The sequence below is a fragment of the Augochlora pura genome, chromosome 2 (genome assembly GCF_028453695.1).
Source record: "Augochlora pura isolate Apur16 chromosome 2, APUR_v2.2.1, whole genome shotgun sequence".
Classification (NCBI taxonomy): Eukaryota; Metazoa; Arthropoda; class Insecta; order Hymenoptera; family Halictidae; genus Augochlora; species Augochlora pura.
The window spans coordinates 5,417,025-5,434,190 of record NC_135773.1 but is presented as its reverse complement, the minus strand read 5'-3'; the positions used below and the strand labels follow the sequence as shown (position 1 = coordinate 5,434,190).

The 17,166-nt window shown below is 39.4% G+C and overlaps 1 protein-coding gene across 8 annotated transcripts; it reads left to right on the top strand.

Annotated features, from left to right (window-relative positions):
* The first annotated feature begins 9,807 nt into the window (after positions 1-9,807).
* Positions 9,808-16,555, top strand: LOC144477769 (uncharacterized). Of its 8 annotated transcripts, none has more exons than XM_078195517.1 (21): positions 9,808-9,820; positions 10,540-10,624; positions 11,250-11,370; positions 11,450-11,665; positions 11,755-11,977; positions 12,046-12,164; positions 12,242-12,365; positions 12,449-12,572; positions 12,663-12,863; positions 12,947-13,097; positions 13,162-13,293; positions 13,390-13,600; positions 13,683-13,927; positions 14,012-14,275; positions 14,353-14,425; positions 14,516-14,660; positions 14,750-15,047; positions 15,128-15,264; positions 15,348-15,509; positions 15,583-15,690; positions 15,773-16,555. In XM_078195517.1, the coding sequence occupies exons 2-21, from the start codon at positions 10,562-10,564 to the stop codon at positions 16,196-16,198; spliced, it is 3,543 nt and encodes a 1,180-aa protein (XP_078051643.1). In that variant the 5' UTR covers positions 9,808-9,820; positions 10,540-10,561; the 3' UTR covers positions 16,199-16,555. The 8 variants fall into 8 exon arrangements, with proteins under 8 accessions (XP_078051643.1, XP_078051665.1, XP_078051650.1 ...); XM_078195511.1 differs by lacking the exon at positions 9,808-9,820 and adding an exon at positions 10,241-10,323; XM_078195524.1 differs by lacking the exon at positions 9,808-9,820 and having other exon boundaries at positions 10,200-10,624; positions 12,055-12,164.
* Positions 16,556-17,166: the final 611 nt, after the last annotated feature.

Sequence of the window (17,166 nt, the reverse complement as noted above, 5' to 3'; positions counted from 1 at the left end):
CCATCCTACACGGATGCCTCTTTTTATCGGTGATCCGTTTATCTCTCGTTAGACAGCCAGCCGGAAGCTTTGTCGCGCGAAACCAGCACACGGACCACGGCGCCGCCGCCGCGCATCGGTCCCCATTAGATACCATTCCGCCAAAAAAAGGCAACATTACGCGCCGACTACTGCCACACCGGTCCCGATTTCTGAATACGCAGAACATATAATAAAACGTCGGCGAAATTTAACGTTTGACAGAAATTGTCAACCGTCGGGAAAACGATGTCTCTGCCGCGATGAAATTACCTTTCTTCTTCGTAGCATCTCGGCTGGTTTCATTTTACATTTTAGATTGTACCTCGCTGTTAATTATTGTTACATAAAATAGATTCGGAGCGCGGTTGCCGAGAGAAATGTAAAAGATCCATAAGAATATTTACGATGAAGGATATCTTTCGAGTTCTCCTGCAATATAGACGGCAAAATAATTTTTCATCGATCGAGACTCTTGTTATACATATATATTTCATGTAAATAATTTCATCGTCATAGAAAAGAAATCTACGGATGACATTATAAGACAAGCATTGTTACCATTGGGGTAACATTCCGAGTAGGATGAGGAAGCACGTCATAGACACTCAGTCATCTGCTTTATCCAACGTTAGATCCCCAAGCTTTATGGTTGATAAATAGTTAATATAAGGTATATAACAATAATGATACAGTTTGTCGTTAACTTATCTACAGCCTTGCATATTCGCAATGCCGAATTCAAGTTTCATGCTAATATCTTCCGCGAAGTTAATTTCTACCGCGGTATAATTAACCCTTTGTCTTGTTATTTTGTTCTACCGTTTTATTTCCGCCTGACGCTCTACGCGCTCGCTCGCGCGCTGCAGAGTCAACAAATTTTCATTGTTCATGGACACCGGTAACTGTATTTCAAAGTCATCATCTAATTGTTCAGCACCTGGGAACTATGGTTTATAGTTCTAGTTTATAATTATTAATTTCGTTTATACGAACAATTTCGCAAGTGAACAATTCAGGGAGAGAAGAACCGAATCCAGTAGCAATAAGTAAATAGCTGTAAGTATATAGCTATACATACTTTTATACTTTAATTTTATAAATTAAATATTTACTTTATAATAAATATAAAATTAATATAATTTTAAAATTATATATATTTAATATAAAATTATAATAAATATAAAATTTAATTTTATACTTTAATACATACTTTTTATACTTTATTATATAGCTATAAATTTTCGATGTTTCGGGTCACACGTGTCAGACTTCGAAACGACAAACGATGCATAACTGTGCTTCACGGCGAGCCGTGTTACAACAACGAATCGCCAAGAATTTAGTATTGGACGTACTCGAGGAGCCATGAACGATGACTCAGGAAACGATCATTCAGACACCGATAAAAAAGAAAAACGTAACAAACATCTTTCGCCCAATACAATCCTAGGAATAAAAATCGTTGTATGATATAATCAAGTACCACGGTTTATCGTCGAACAAGTTGCGCAACTTTGTTCGATACACTTGTTTACCGGAAATCGGCGTCGCATGGTCAACTTGTCTGTTGGTAGTACAACGCGACAGATTAGAATTCCGCGATGATTCAGGTTTTCCATTGCAGCAAGACGGAAGGTCTTGCACCACCGACGGCGATCGCAAAGAGCGCTCGTCGACACTCTGGGTGCTCTGTCTCCCTAAAATGAAAGACGGAACGATTTCTCCTTAAAAAACGAATTTTTTTCTCCAGTGCATTCAGAATTACGCATTATCTATCCCCGGAAATGATTTCGCTCGATCGACGAACCGTTTGACTGGTAACGGTAATCCTAAGCGTTTATCAATAAGTAGTTCCCAGAAAAAGTGATAATTTAATATTATAATTGTCATATAAAAAGATATTTCTGAGATTCTCCGTTTAGTATATTACAATGATTGAAAACTCTTTTCTTTTAAATCGAAGCAAAATTGAATTCTGTTAGGAAAATTTACAAATCTTGGAAAAGAACAAGGTAAACAAGGTGCTAAGATCTACAACATGCAATTGTCGTTTCATTGGACAAATTATCTTAATTTCTGAGGCTGCTGGATTAAAAGTGCCAAAGCGTTTCCCAGCGTAGGCGTGTTTCCTCGACGAGGATAGTACTCGCGCAGACGTTACGAGTACCGATTTATTTCAAATAACGATAATAATCGTCCGAAAAAGCGTGCTCGAGATGCTCGGTCGCCAGAGAACGGAGTCGCGGCGTACCGTTAAAAAATGTAACGCGCCAGGACAACACGGCCTTGCGGTTCGACGCGCAACAGATCGCAAACGTCCGTGGACCGTTTCGCGCGAGAACCGTGGCAAGCGACAGCCGATAATCTGCGAGCGGGCACCGCAACGATCACCAGAATCTTAGAACGACCGCCGTACCACGGGACGAAGGATCGTCGGGCAGAAATGAGAAAGAAAGAGGTGGCGAAGATTCGCGATCGAGCGTTTCCTCGACGACAGCACCGAACGCTCGGTGCCGGCGCACTGCATGTGCGAAGGCAGTGTTTGCACCGATAACGAGAGCATTGCTCAACTTTTGACCTTTGCTTAGCCGCTCCGGGCTCTCCGCAAGCTGAAAAGAAAATACCAGATAATTCGCTCGCCGGTTCGTCTCTCTCTCTTTCTTCATCGCTCGCGATCACTTCGCGCCTTCTCTCTCGCGCCTTCCCCTAACTCGTCCCCGTCTCTTTACAGAATCGTGAAGCTGCCTCTCTTGCTCCAGCCGCTAGTAAACGCGTAACCAAGTGACACTCGGACCAATACCTTGGGATGCCGGCTTGTTGTTTCGAATCTGGGCTTGGAAACTGCACGGATATCGCTCACGGTTCATGGAACAGTCGCGGAAAGTCTTTGCTTCGATCAGCAAATTTTCTGAGCAGCGCCAGCGAACGTTTGTTCCTATTTTCAAACGATTGGAAAATACTATTATGAAAATGAGTGTGGTAGATCGATGATATTTTTGAACAACATTGTTTGTTAAAATACAGATGAATACAGAGTTCTATTAATATTTTATTTCATGATGCCAATGCTCGATCATTTTGCGTATAAAGCTTTTCCATTGCAGTTCTAATTAAGCGGTAAGTAAGCTATATAAGATTTATATATTCTTTAAGGTGTTGACATTCTATGAAATGTTAATATCATATTTAAAAAATGGGAGAGGCATCCCCTTTACCCACAAAGAATTCAACAGTACAGTTTCTCAGTCGTAGCCCCTTTTAGGACGTATGGAATTTGAGAATTTCTGAAATGTGTCTCTGAAATCGCTTCGGAGGACACCTTGTACAAAACTGTTACCACGAAAATCGAAGAGAACTCAAAAATATGTCCAAACGTGTCAACGCGAGCGATCCCGCATTCTGCCGATTAATTTATAAAATCTATTAATATAATAATATTAGCAGTTCACGTGCGACTCCGCTTGATATAGAGAAGCTCGTCTTAATCCCGATTATCGGACCATGCCAGAGCGACTACGTTAAGTCCGCGCGTCTGCGACGCTCAGCGCGCTCAATGCAGAATGCTCTCGGAGCGTATACCACGTATATTTATTAATAATGATGTGCATGTGCACACGGGTTCGTCCCGGGCGCACAAGCCGCGACGGACGATTGTTGTCGTCGTCGTCGTCGTCGTCGTGTCACACCTTTATCGTCACCAGACATCTTTTCTCTTTTCGCCCGTCGAACCCCACGCCACGCAGCGTTCGCATTATCGCGATCCTCATCTCGGAACGCCAGTTTTTGGGCGGGACAGTGCCGCACAGGGGGATAGACGACGGATTTCTGAAAGTGGACGCGAACCGTCGAGAACGCTCCGTCGGAATGTCAGCGCGACGAAGCTTTTCCTCTACGCTCCGTTAATCAACTATATTTGCACGACCTACACACGCGTCGCGAACTTGAATGCACCGTGGCATTACGAGGCTCGGTCCCGTTAACGCGTCATCCACCGCCAATTATTTCATAGTTCTTCAAAATCAATCGTCGCGGAAAACTTTGTTGAGAACACTGGTAAATGCTAAATATCGTATTCTACGCGTGAAAAAAAATGTTTCTTTAATTTCAGTACGTGGTGGAATTCGATCAAAGACGTAGTGGACAGATTAACAGTACACCGTGTTGGATCATTGATCGCAACGAACACGATTCGAAGATAAATTCTTCACCCTCTTTGACAAGTTTTATAAGTCGAAAGTCGTAGATGTCTTTTCTTTTTTCGAATGAAATTCTTACGGTTACAATCGGTATACGTGATCGTGAAATGATTGTAGCAGCCGCTATTGTTCTGATTATTGCAATTCCGCCATCGCTGCAGATACTCGCTGGTCTTGCCAGTCTTCACCGGGATTGAACATGCAACAGGGAAACGGACGCGACTATTAAGAGCGAAGCTGAAGATTTGGGTAGGTGTTGAAGAAGCTGGCGCGTACGCGAGATGTTTCACGGAACATGCGCAGACTTTCAAATGATTATATCGGCGCCTGTAATAGTATCACTTTATATTTACGAAAAGACTGCAAAGAAATCTAAAAACAGAAATTAAATATAATAACCAAGTTGACTGTACCAAAAGAATATATCGCAGAGGATAAAAGTTTGTTAATGTTGCGTATCTGATCTGAAAAGCTTATTAAAGATGTGTAAGATCTATACGTTTGTCGGTGAAATGATAATTCCTCTCGCACACATGCGAACGGCTCCCGAGACCGACGATTATCTTCGCAAATTAAATCGAAAGAAAAGAATGCATCGCACAGGATTTGTATTTATTTGACGCGCTTCTACGCCGATATCATCGATCATTCAATTTTTGCGTTCAGTTCGATTGAGAAGCCCCAGCAAGCAACGAGAAATTTAGTTGACGCGATTCGCTCATTAACCCCGTGGCCGATATTAATTACGGGATCGTGACAAGTACCCTCTCAACGCTCCCTTTCGCTCATTGTAAACTGATACCGATTAATAACCGGCCTCGACGGGCGGACGTTTCTTCTTGGTTCATTGAGGCGAAAGCAAATATTTTACAATATACACGCGTGTATTATACGCGCGTCGCATTTACGCGCAACGTTCGCGCTCTGCCACGGGCGTTTCACCTCTATGAATTCCAAACAGCGTGTATCATCATCGTCGTCGTCGTCGGTGGCGAGGACTTAGAGTGCTTTACGCTCGGCTCGTATCATTAATGTTCCGTGGATTCCGTGGCAGCGTCGTCTCGCGTTCTATCGGCCGAAGACATTAAATGGATCTCGCCTTGACCACAAAGACGGACGCGAACGTTTCAAGAAATTACGCGCGTACGCAGGACGGAACCGTGCAGAACGGAAAATAAATCGAGCGGGAAAATCTATGATCAGTATTTTTTTCCCGATGATTCCGATCTCCGTGATTCTTTTTCAAATAAAACAGCCCCATTGTTCGTTAAATAGTGCCGAAGCTGACGGCTCGAAGAATTGGAAATTATCATGGAAGGATTGTATTTTACAAAGCAATGTTTCCGATAAAATCATTTTCCTTTCAGTGGATGGGTCAAGGTCATAGTACAGATCATAATACGTAGTCCGTGCTGTCACCCCTTCTCTTTGATTCTTTACATGGGCCTGTAAGCGATACGATATCTGCATATCCCAGATTCGATCTATCGGAAAAAATAGCAATCGTAACATTATTTAATTTGACGCGACACTTTCTATAATCAATCATATATGAAACGTTTTTCTTCATGGAGGTCTTTCAAGCAAGCGTGTACATATCTGAATAAGAATTTCTTAACGTTCTTGATTAGATGAAATTCGGAGGGATATAATACAAATAAAGACACACGGCCGCTCGACTCAGAAATGGATAAGTCGAACGAAGAATAAGATAATGAATACTTTACACTTACAAACATATAATATTCTAAATCCTGTAACGTTAATAATAAATTCTTTATCCTTCATCTTCGTGTAATCGGATGTATGTAACGGCGCGATTTCAGTTCCCAATGTACGTACTTTCGTTCTCGCAGAAACGAGTAAAATCATTTCGACCGGCTCTCGAGGCCAAACGCTGAACCCGCCGCGGCGACGACGCGCCAATATTTTTTTCATAGAAATCTGCGACGTGACCGTTACATTTGGCCTCTGCTATCAAGAATCCCCCGATACCGATGCCGATACCGAACTGTACGCGGACACGGTATCATGATGCCGAACGGTTCGACAAACGTCGGCGGCGGGGGGGAACACGCCGCGGCTCGATACCGAGCCCGGTGAACGGAAATTACATCACCGCCGATGATGAGGACAATGCGTATCGATTCGACAGGCCCGATGACGATTCTTTTCTCGAGAACTGCTTCGTACCGAAAGACGATTTGCCGACCGATTCGCGCCGGTAGAAACCGGTCATCTTACCACGTACCGGTGGCGTGCAAACGGGACGAGGACAAATCGATGTGTCCCGCCCTCCTCCGCGGATGGCAAATTTGGGATCCGTGACCGCTCTTAATATCGCGGGGGGGTCCGAGGAAAGGGGGTCCGATCGGGTGGCACGAGGGAGGAGAAGGCACGAGCTGCGGGGCGAGCTAACTCGATGTGTGTTAGTTAACGAATGCGAGAATGCGGCCTGGCGCCAACGCACACGCACGCGTCCGGCGTGTCACGCAGTCTTCGCTACCGGCCTCGGTATATTGGTTTATCCCTTCTCCCCAGCTTCCCTGGGTACTCCTCCCTGTTGGATAGCTTCAAGGCACGCACGCGAACTCCTCGTTTTCTTTCGCCGTGAAAAGAGCGAACGGCGAAAGCGAAGAGGGAAGAGGACGAGAAAAGGTGGCGGTAGCCAGTAGCTGTTTCGAGTAAGTAGAGACATTAAGGTGGCGCGAAGATAGTCAAAGTTCTGCTCACTGTTTCGAATTCTTTCACGGATCGCCTTCGATCTATCGTTTAATCGTTCGTTTCTTATGCAATCACGTAGCTACCGAAGAGAAACCAGGCTGCGGCCGGCAGGACTCCAAGGTATCGAAGCTGCGCTCGTTATCATCTGCGCTTCTTCGCAAGATGATTGAACCGTGTTCGCAAGCGCGCGAACCAGAGACAGGCGTGACGAGACGTGAGATAGCAACGAGTCGAAGCTATGAAATTTACGTTTCAGACCTATTCTGGGTAACGCGATAAGTACCGAAACGATTTTCGTTCGCGATCGTTCGCGGTCGAATGATGATAACTTTGAATTTAGATGCACTCGATCGTCTACTTTACCCGTAAGAACACTGTTGGTTGTTGCTGTACATCGGCATGTAAATCACATGTTAATTATACACTTCTACGATTCGTTATAATTCTAGGTATATAAAACGCATCGGTAGGCAAAAGGACTTTTCACTACCACTATAGTATACCAATCGCTTCTTATGAACCGTCAATTATTTTAGCAACGAAACGAAGGTTACAATATGGAGATAATATATAAAAAAAAAATTCATAATAAAGAATTATTCAACTCGCAGTCTCGAGCACGAAAGTGTGAGATGGGTAAATCAAATGTTGATTAATTCGCGTGCCAGGCGTCACATGTTCCCCTGTTCGCGTATCAAACGCAGTAAACTCGATGATACCTTTACAAAAGGAAAACCAAGAGATCAACGTTCTATTTGTTTCATATTTTATCTACAGACAATGATTATCGACGAACTGTAAAAGAGGCCACGCGAGCAAAGTTACGGCTGGTAAAACCAACGAAACACGCTAAATCGAGATAGCTGCAACTACGCGCAATTAGGAAGCTACAATTACGACTAGCACAGCCAAAACTGGTATAAAAAAGAGAACTCCAAATTTTCTAGGGCAATTTTAAGTATCGCCGATCATCGAAGCCATTCGAAAATTTCCCTACGACAAATATATTATGGTTTCGGTAATTGTAGATGAAGAGATGGCCGATTGTAAAATGGTCGCGGGCAGCACCGGCGCGAAACAAGACCGAAACTCGGCGAAGATCGACGATATAATTGTAAAAAAGAGCTGACCGAGAACCGCGTGGAATGAATATATTTTTTTGGAATGTTGAGAGCCCCTGGCTCAGTATGTTTATGATGGGATTTAAAAGAAGCATCTTTCTTATCTTCGTCCGACACGGCTACGGGTGAATTTCTCGGTTTTTCAGTTCTATCGGTCTTATTGGGCCTTTTTCTGCTCGGACGCCGGGGCGCCGGGGCCCGCTACGGTATGAGGCGAGACGCGCCGTCACTTCCTGCATACAAAACTGAAGCACCATTAACATTCTTCTGTGGTGCACGATCGGCCGTATTATCTTCCACCGATATAAGTATGTACACGTGCATACGCATACAAAGGAACGCGTGTACTCTCGCATATTCGTGTGGCTCAGTCGATGCCCTAATCTGAATAATGCGATCGACCTGCCATGAATCTTCCACCGCTTCTCTTTTTCATCCGCGGCGTGGATCACGCGATGCCCGTCGAGGCCCGATCTCTGGATTTCGTTGCGTTCAACGGTAGCTCCTGGTCGTCCACCAAAAACGATCATCGAGAACTATTCGTCCCTGATTACGATCCATGTTTACCGATCAATCCTCGCCTGTGGACAATACCAACAGAAAGAAATCGAACGCAAAGATAATTTCGAAACGAAATCGCACGAGGTGTACCCCTATCGTCGACAATAATTTATATATTAAATCGAGTTATAAATCACTTTAATAGATCTATTACCACGAAAGTATGTGTAATCCGTCATCTTATGAAACGACTTAATTATTTCGTTCTATTATTTCATACAACAACGGCCAAGCTACACCCGAGTCACGTTATTTTACATAATAATTAGTTGTGCATGAAATAACTCTAGCCAAAATACTGTAAATATTCTATCGGTTATCTACCAATAATTTATGAAATACCTAGGCATTGCGTAGGTATTATAATATTCAATGGTAACATTTCAACGTTATTTATCAATAATAAAATAAATATTTTTTGTCATTTAATTATTTATGTATGCGTTATTATTCGAAGAGAATCGTTGCTACTTATCAGGTAGCTCGGGTCTGACAAGTCCATTTCCCAGAAACAAAAATGATTTACGACTTGACTTAATGTATTTATTTATTACATGCACGAATGTGGTAATACTACGGTATCTAAATATGAAATAAAAGTAAGAATAAAATCGTGGAAGAAAGAAACGAACAAGAAAGCATGATTTCTTGCTTCGTCTTCTTTGGGAGAAAATGGATGCACTACTTACTCGTCATGTCTGCGATAACAATTAGATTTTGAAGTTTTGTGCCATTGTATCCTAGGTGCCCAGAATTCGGTAAATTATATCCTTTCCTTTTTGTTTCCATTATGCCTGAACGCAGTGTTCGAATTCATTACTGCTTGCTTGTAATGTGAAAATTACGATAAAATTTATTAGTTGAATGAGAATACAATATCGTATTAAAGAATAGATCAAAATTATTGGATGTTCAAATCGTAGGTTAATAAGGTATTTGACACAGACTAATAACGAAATGTGGCGTCATCTAACGTACAACATAGCAATGATTTGGATCATTCTGTCGTATCAACTTCAGATACTTCTGTCACAGGCGAGGTATAGTCTGTCAATAATAATAATTGTCGGTAAAATGGATAACTAATAATATTAAATAAAATAGAAATTTACAATATCTCCATTCGTTACAAACGCTTCGCGAACCCGGCCGTAGACCGTGCGCACTTTAATTTTCTATTTGACGGAACTTAGCGAGGTATGTTACTCTAATGTACAGATTTCCTCCTCCGTTTGAAATTATTCAAATTGACGGAGTGTCACGATGTAATAGAAGACTTATTTATAGAATTGAAAATGCGCAAAGAAAGAATTATATATCATGTTTTCTGCATTAATAACTAAAAAAATTTAAACACTATGTTACGTAATGGTTGCACTAATAATTTAGTGCGACGGAAACATTGTAGAGTATTAGAAATATATTTCTGGATGTTGACAAATTCCATCGTGGATAATATTTGTCGGTATTGCAGAATCATAATGATTCAGATCAATTTTTAGACGCGTCACAGGATACTCCGTGGGCGCGCTACGTCTAGGGAATAATTTTGCCAATGTATTGGCAACGCCCATAGTGTCGCTGGTAAAGCGAATTCTGGGTAAAATAACGTGTATCGTGTCGACTGTCGCTGTGAAATTTCGACGTTGAGTTCCTTAAAAAAAAAAAGGATAAAAATCGACGCGATAGAATTTTATTACGTAATTTCATTGTAAAGCTCGATCTATTCAAAAAGAAAAACACAGTTTTTCGTGCTTTGAGTATTACACGTTTCTTTTTACTAGCTTGTTAGTGACTAATTGTCGTTTGCAGTTCTTGTACCTGCGTGCTTGCATGAGTGTTGCAAGACAATTCCGTTTTACGCGTAGCCACCGTCTTAATATTGTTATTAGTTTTCCAAAATTTTCATCTTGCAGTTTCAGTTAAGGCCGATCAAACATGATTGACCTAACAGTAAAGACTTTGGATTCACAAAATCATGCATTTTCTTTGGAAGACGACGTAAGTACTACTTACTCCTTTGCATTTTTCAAGCCAACGAATTTCCATCTCTGCATGTTATGACTTTTTAACGATATTGCTAGCTGCAAGATTCTCGGAATTTGATATTACTGCCTTTTATGGTATAACTCGCGCATTTAGAAACTGTTACTATGCAAACAGTAACGTTTCCTGATCGTATATATCATACTCTTAAGTAATTTATAATGTTTAAGTCCAAATGTTCGTCACTTTTAACCTATTATATGGATTTCTGCTTCATTTTAATTGATCCTTGTTTTAACATATCGTTAATAACATATGGAGATGAATTTCAGTAATGCACATAATCTATATATCATCGGGCAGATTTATTCAAGTTTTAACTGTTTCATATTTGACAAAAGACATCAATCTCTGATGTATTAATTAATTAGTTCACACAACAACATAAAATCTAGTTGTATCAATTTTACATAATTATAGAATGATGTATCAAACAAAATAATTAATTATTCGATGGTCGATACCTTGTGGTAAAACCAAAGAAGATAGAATATGTAGTCAAACATGTTTTATAATATACTGTAAATAAATAGATATTTCTATAATGTATAAAAATTGTTTCTATTCGTATTTTTCAAAGCAAATTACTGTACGAGGCTTCAAGGAACACATAGCAGAATCAGTTTCATTACCAGCAGACTCTCAAAGACTTATTTATTGCGGTAGAGTCCTTCAAGATGACAAGAAGTTAATTGATTATGGTAAAAAAACAATTTTGTTGCAATTGTGAAGATAAAAAATATTTTGAGCTACGCAGTGATTTGAATAATTGTTATATAGATGTCAATGGAAAAGTTATACATTTGGTGCAACGTGCACCGCCACAACCTGGTCAAAGAAGAAACGATGGGGCTCAAGGCCAAGGCCAAAGTGCTGGGGGACCAGGTTGGCAAAATCAACAAAGAACACACTACAGAGTTACAAGAACGCAAATGCATGGTAATGCCATGTATGTGGGTGCAATGGCTGTACCAGCAGAGATGGTTGAAGGACCTGGTATGATTGTTTGGTTTTTTGAACAGTATAATCCATAAAAAGTATACAGAAGTACGTTATTTCTACTAATTTATATTGAATTTTTCTAGGAGTACCTCAGTTGAGCAACAATCTATCACGTTGCCGCCTGCTGTTGGCAGAAAGAATGCTACAACGTGCAAATGCTCTCATAGACAGACTTCCAGATCAGAACGGTGCAGAAAATACTTCTTCTTCGTCTTCTTCTTCTTCTACTTCTGCTATGCCTGAAACTAGCCAACCACCAACCTTAGCTCAGCAAATGCATGTACAACAAATAGAAACAGAACATTTGTGAGTACAAAGAAACTTCTCTACCAATTGTAAAAAAAATACAAAAAATAAATTCATATATTATTCAGTCCTTTTAGTAGTACTGATGGTAGAGGAATTAGTGGCACCAGATTACCAGAAACTATTGCTGCAGCAATTGCAGTTGCATTATCTGCAGCTGGAGCAAGTAATGTTACATTATATGGAGGTATGTATACAACCAGGAACTGCATATAATGATGTTACATATTTATTTATATATGTAATTGTAAAATAAAAAAACAGGAGGTAGTGAAGACAATGTGGAGGCAACACCAGCAAATGATGCCAGTGAAGAAAACCAGCCACAACCGGATATACAACAGCCACAACCATCACAATCTGCTGAACAACAAGCAGCTCCATCTCAGTAATAATTTTTATGAGGATGTTAAGTCCCTTTAGTATGTGACAGTTACATATTTGTTCATATTATTTATATTATATTTCTAGACTGCCGCGACCTCCAATGATGGCACAATTACTGACGCAATTAATGGATACTCAACATAATTTGCGAACTTACGTTGACCGTTATCGCCAGCTTATGGTAGAGGATCGAGTATTACCTCGAGGAGTAAGTATATCAAGTTCTCCAGTAAATCTTGCAAACAAATTATTAGATATTTACCAATCTTGTCTAATAAAATATTATCAATATATGTAGGGAGGACCAGGAAGTGTTGAAGAAAGTCAAAGGATAGTGAATGTTGTTAGTGAAAGCTTACATTATTTGTCTCATGCTTGCCATGCATTAAGTGACATAAGTGTTGATATGAGTCAAGAACCACCCAGAAATCTGAGATGTAGACCGATTATTATTCAACAATCGACGATTTTACAGCCTGGAGTCCCCATTCAGGTAGAGGTACAGCTAAATAGATTTATATATTTCAATGTTTATATTGAAGTTATTAACTATCGACTTATGTATAATGATAATATTTGCAGACACATTTTAGTATATATGGTCAAAATGCAAATAACAATAATACTAATGAGGAGAGTAGTCAAAGTGCAACTACAACTGCCCAGACAGAAACAAATGAAACTAATCCCGAAGGAAATAATCAACAACAAGAACAACCGCAATCACCATTTGGTAAATTATAATTTTGTTAAAAAATAAACAAAGTGTCGCATGGAATAATAAAATTATTCCTCAGGTGCAGTTTTCAACTTACCGAACGATATGGTAGTGATGGAGGTTAGCCCTGAAAGTAACATGGATACTGCATCTGGAAGTGAACAGACTCAGTCTGGTGAAACTAATAACAACAACAACAACAATAATCCTGGTAAGTTCTGAATGAAAAATGTTTCTTGCTATAATTTTTACAATTTATGAATTAGAATAATCTAATTTGTACAAAATTATTACGTTATCCTTGTAGGAAGAATAAGTGGTCCTGCCGGTGCGTTTGCTTGGAGTTCAACGCCACCACCTGACTTTATACGAAACGTGATACAAGCTGTCGCTGGTCATGTGATCCATGGTGGCATTGGTCCTTCCACAATTACGACTCAAAGTCTACCAACTGGAGCGCAACAAACAGTTTCATCGCACGATGGAAATACAAATGCTGGACAAAGTACGCAAGCACGGTATGTTCATAATATATTCTATTTACGAAGCATTATTGTAATTAGACTCCTAATCAAGTTCAATTGGTGTTATCGATTTCAGAAGTAACGTTGGTACTCATCCTACCACATCAACGCAAACCAGAAGTACGTCGCGGCAGCAAGCACATCCGTTAAATGTTGGAATGAGTGTAGGCCAAGGGTTTGAATTTGACCCGTTTCTTCCTTGTAATTCACATCATATCCGACGAGCACCATCTGGAACGTCCAATACAATTACCTCAATGTTGCAAAGAGCTCGAGCAAATCAATCGCCTATAACTGAAGTTCAGCCTCAACCTCAGACTGGTATATAATTAGAATAACTATTAATAAGTAATTATAGACTGTTGAGTTTAAATAAGGTAAAATTAATATTAAAACTATTTTCAGCAACAACTTTAATTACCACCAGTAACACTAGCACTACAAATACGGTTTCAACAACTGTTACCAATAACACAACTACTACAAATAGTACTTCAACTACTAATTCTGCAAATACCACCACAACTACTAATACAACATCGACGCCGACCGCATCATCTTCTACATCGTCGTCGTCTTCTTCGTCATCGCCATCTACATCATCATCACATGCAAATCCCGTTATTAATTTAGTGCATCAGATACTAGGAGGAGCGATGGATGAGACAAGTGCGTAACCATTGCAATAACATAAATGAAACACTACAATATAAAGTATTAATGTATATCTTCTTGTTAAATTGTAGATCCTGATACCGACGAAATTAATTTTAGGTATTCTTACTGTATGCCAGATTTAGGACCGGTAGTAGACATGATGTTCGTTGCTTCTTTGAATTACATAACGTTGTTAATATAACAATTAATTATGTAAAATGCAAGTACCATTAACATTATCTCACTTATCAGGGCCTTGAATTATGGTCAGAGACAGGCTGCAGGAGCACGTCCACAAAATGCAGGATCTGTAGTAACACTATCCACAATACTGTTTGGTTCACAGGATCCAGAGGTTAATGAAGAAAACTTCCTTCTGACTCTAGCCTTATTAGTGGTAATTAGCAAACATATTATTTATATTCAATATTTTATACTGCCTTGTATAATGATGACAAGAATAATTTGATTTTGTTAAACAATTAGGTACAAAACATGACAATACCAGATTTCGAAAGCTTGCAACAGGGAGATTGGAGACCAATTTGTCATCATAGAATGGCATTAATGGCATATTTATTCCGTACTTTCCCCGATATTACTGCAACAGAAGTTGAAGAACGGGCTGTGAACCGGTTGTTAACACAACTTAGACCACATTTGCAAAGTCTATCGGCAAAGTTCGATAGTAATATTGAACATAACCATTTAGATATGTGCGCAACCACAGAATGTTTGCTTCAATACCATCTCAAACATATAGTAGAATTACTATTGGATGATAGTTCGTATACTTATTTATAAATTTCTTATATTACAGCAAGTTTTACCTAACAGTATTGTAATACAAATTTTTTCTTGAAGGCGTTAGCAATATTGTTTTTGCGCAACAAGCTATCAGTATTCTACAGACTTTGAGAAGACAATACCAAACAATACTCGGACTTTATCGTTCTAAGGAAGCTGTATGGAAGGTGAGACGTATTGTAAGATATTTTCTGGTGAGTTACGTCATTCATTTAATATATTAATCCTGTATACTTTTTTTTTTAAGTACGTAATACTACATTTATGTTTCGCTTAGACTGAGACGTTACAAGGCTATGAACCAATTTTCCAACATTTGGTACGAGAACTAGTGTTACCCGTATCTTTGGTTAAGGTATATCCTCCACAACCTACGGCTGATCTTGTTTCCTTCTTGAGATACAAAGAGCCAGACTCTGATACAGAACAAGAAACAGAGGTAAATTATATAGATAAATTTTGCTAATTAAAAGTAAGATTTGGAAACAGTAAATAAATGTATGTCACTATAGCCTATGGATACTAAAGTTACGGAAGAAAAAACTACTTTAGTACTACCACCGCCAGAAGATGGAGAAGAAATTCCAGAAACGTTCCTAAATCATGAACAATTACCTTCAGTAAGTCTGTTTGTTGCTATCTCTGCTTTACACATATTTACATTGGAATCATTTGAAATAAAAAAATACTTTTGCATTATAGGATTGGGTACCAATCATAGCTCGGGATGGCGTAAGGCAACGTCGTCAGTTGCAAATACAAGGCATGACAAACGGAGGCGTAGGGGCATTCAGCGATGCCTATTTAGGCACACTACCTACTAAACGTCGTAAATTAATTGAACAACAAAAACCACGGTTATTGCTTAGTCCCACGCCTAATCATTCTGCAATATCAGCATCCATAGAACTTTTAGTCAGAGAAGGTGTAACCCGTGCAGGTGTTGAAGAAGTTGCTGGCGCTGCAGTTGCGGTCGCAGTAGATCCTGGTGTCAGACGTGCATTTGGTCAAGCGATTAGAGACTGCTTAAATCCACGCAGATACGAATCACCAGATTTTCCAGATCCCTTACGTTTTCCTGACGCTACTAAATATTTTGCAGATCAAGATAGTACACCTAAACAATAATTCATTCTAAGCACAAATCAGTTTATTATAACTTAGAGTAATTATAAAGAAGACACCAGGTAGCTTTAAAGAAGTGAAAAATTGCAGCGACCAAGGAAAACATAAGATATATTCACAACGTATAACCACAAATATTATTAATAATTGTAACTGTATACGCGAGTTTAATTAAAGACACAATGACTTTGATAAATCTGAAACATTTTAAGATTATGTCATACAATGGAATATTATGTAAAACTTTTCGTTCAACGACATAGCTTGTAGTCTTGTGACGTACTTCTAATATTTCGGTGTAAAAATATGTTAAATAATTAATGCTGTACTTGTACGTTATTAAAAATTACGGTATAATCAGCTCCTTCTACTGTTCCATTGTATAAGAACACCTACACATTTCCATCGCAAGTACATTGTAAATTTTGGCGGGTTTCCACCTCCCTCTAAACAATATCGTCGTCAAGCTTCGCAGCCGAAATGAATCATCGACGTATCAACACTGAGCTGAAGATCTCCATCTTTTTTACCGGTAGAAAGAAAAGTACGGGAAGAAGTAAAGGCTACTGTTAATCGAAAAAAATATAAATCGTAATTCAACATACACATAATATTGCCTAAAATTCAATCTACTATGTACAGAATGGTTTTCGATCTCATCACACGGCAATGCAACAACACTTTTTCATCTCACATGCAACATTGTCAATAAAGCACTTCTCATCCTCTGAAATAGAAGATAATTTTATATTAACTTTCGTCTACATTTCCACATTGTTTCTCCTTTACAAAACTATTTCTGTACAAAAGTTATGCCTGGTCGCGAAAACGTGAAGATCTATAGTCAAATGTTGAATTTATTTTCATGTCTCGTATAAGTTAAAAGCTAACCTCCTAATAAGTAAACTAATTATACATGGTGTCCCCCAGCTAATTACCGTTTAGTTTATTTGTACATCCTTGGATTATCC